At 28.0% G+C, this 2,500-nt stretch overlaps 1 protein-coding gene across 1 annotated transcript in view; it reads right to left on the bottom strand.

Moving 5' to 3' along the window:
- Window positions 1-2,500, bottom strand: part of LOC119598132 (regulator of G-protein signaling 20-like) — a gene marked incomplete in the record, with an annotated part of 148,582 nt that overhangs the window by 87,472 nt on the left and 58,610 nt on the right. The window contains 1 exon segment of the mRNA XM_037947762.1: window positions 1-452. This exon segment is cut by the window's left edge and continues 90 nt beyond it. Within this exon segment, the coding sequence (XP_037803690.1) occupies window positions 1-449 (449 nt within the window).

The raw sequence follows: 2,500 nt of genomic DNA, 5'->3' as shown, positions 1-2,500 counted from the left end.
GCGGAGGTGCTGCCTGTCGTGGGCACCGCCTCGCCTCCTGCTCCTCCTCCTGCTCCTCCTCCTGCGCCTCCTCCTCCTCCTCCTGCGCCTCCTCCTCCTCCTCCTCCTCCTCCTCCAGCGCCCCCTCCGCTCGGCTGCGCTCGGGTGAGTCCGGCGCCCAGGGAGGTGGCGGCCGCGTCCGTGGACGCCGCGCTCGATATCTTCACTGTGGTGGTCGTGGTCGCGGCGGTGAAGTCCGTGGCGGTGGTCGTCGTGGTCGTTATCGTGTTGGCCTCGTCGCCGCCGCCGCCGCCGCCGCCGCTGTTGTTGCTGTAGCGGACGATGCTCTCGCTCTGCCCTTTGTCCTTGTCCTTCTTGTTGTTCTTGAGCCCTTCCTCACAGCCGCCGCCGGAGCCTGAGGAGCCGCGACGACGCCTCGCCATCTTCCCTCCCACCTTGGTCGAGGACATCTGCTGCTGGGCCCGAGGGGGAGGGGGAGACAGAGGTCATTATTACTCTTGTTTTTATTTCTAGTATTAGTATTATCATTATTATCCCTATTATTATTATCATTATTATCATTCTCATCATCATCGTTATTACTCTAATCATCATCATTATCATCAGTAATGAATATAAAAACAAAGACAAAAATAACAATAATATTAATAATGATAATGATAATATTGACAACAATAATGATAAAGATAATAATGATAATGGTGATAATAACAACAATATATGATAATGGTAATGATATTAATAACAGTAGTGATAATGATAACAAGCACTGAAAACAATGATAATAATAAAAATGATAACAATAATAATAAAAGTGATGATGGTATTATTATTATTACTATCATTTTTATTATTATTATTATTATTATTATTATTATTATTATATATTATTAATTATTATACTATTATGTTATTATTATATTATTATTATATTATATTATTATTATTATTATTATTAGAATTATTATTATATTATCATTATTATCATTATTATCATTATTATCATTATTATCATTATTATCATTATTATTATTATTATTATTATTATTTATTATTATTATTATCAATATTATCATTATTATCAAAATAATAGAAATGACAAAAGAAATTATAATAATAATAAAAGAATAATAATAATAATAAAACATAAAAAAGTAAAAATAAATAACAACAACAACAATAATATAATAATAATGAAAATAATAATAATAATAATAATCATAATAATAATAATAATAATAATAATAATAATAATAATAAAATAATAATAACAATAACAATAATACTTAATAACAATAATTATACCAATAATAATAATAATAACAATAATGATAATAATTACTCACTCACACCTTTTCTACAAAGATGATAAAATTGAGGAGGATAATACTAACAATAGTAATTATTGTTTTTATTATATCATTATCATTATTATTATTATCGTTATCATTTTTATTATTATTATTATTATTATTATTATTATTATTATTATTATTATTATTATTATTATTATTATTATTATTATTATCAATATTAATATTATTATCATTATTATCATATTATTATGATGATGATGATGATGATGATGATGATGATGATAATAATAAGGATGATAATAACAGTAAGGATATTAATAGTAATAATGATAATGATAATGGTGATAATGCTAATAATAATTCTAATATTAAAAGTACTAAAAATAGTTATGGTAATAATAACAATAATAATAATGATAATAATAATAATAATAATAATAATAATAATAATGATAATAATAATAATAACAATTACTGTTAACTGATAGCTGTACTAGTAAAATGAACGAAATGATAACAATCACAGTCCTATTAATAATACCAGAATCGTTATTATCACTAATTTAAAACACATGTTAACAAAAATTCATCGTCACGACCCATTCACCTGCACTAGGGATCTAGTGTTAAAAAGCCATCTACACATAATAAAAATGATGATAACAATAATAATAATGGTGGTGGTATCAGTTTCATTAGCTGTTATTATCATCACTATTATGATCATTGTTATTATTGCTATAATCGTTATTGTCATCATAATTATCATTAATATTATTATTACTATAATTATCATTATTATTGATATTCTTGTTCTTGTCATAATTATTATCACTCTTATTATCATTATAATAATAATGACAACAATAACAGCATGAAATATGATAATAGGGATAATGAAAATAATAATAATAACAATGATAATGAAAATAATGATAAAAGAATATCATAAAGACAATGATAATGCCATTGACAAAGGTAATGGTAAGAACAACAACAGTTATGATATAAACACATAATAATGGCAGTAAAATCCTAAATATTTGACGGGAAAGTTTGGTAAGAACTGCAGCATAACTTGTATTTAGAAATAAGATTCAGATGAAGTAACGGAAAATAAGGAGAGTTGGCGACAGGAAAGGCATCCGGCCGCAATTTTTTTTTTTTTCTTTATCGTTCTACCC

This window comes from Penaeus monodon, chromosome 40 (assembly GCF_015228065.2).
Source record: "Penaeus monodon isolate SGIC_2016 chromosome 40, NSTDA_Pmon_1, whole genome shotgun sequence".
Classification (NCBI taxonomy): Eukaryota; Metazoa; Arthropoda; class Malacostraca; order Decapoda; family Penaeidae; genus Penaeus; species Penaeus monodon.
This window is presented reverse-complemented; position numbering and strand designations above follow the sequence as displayed.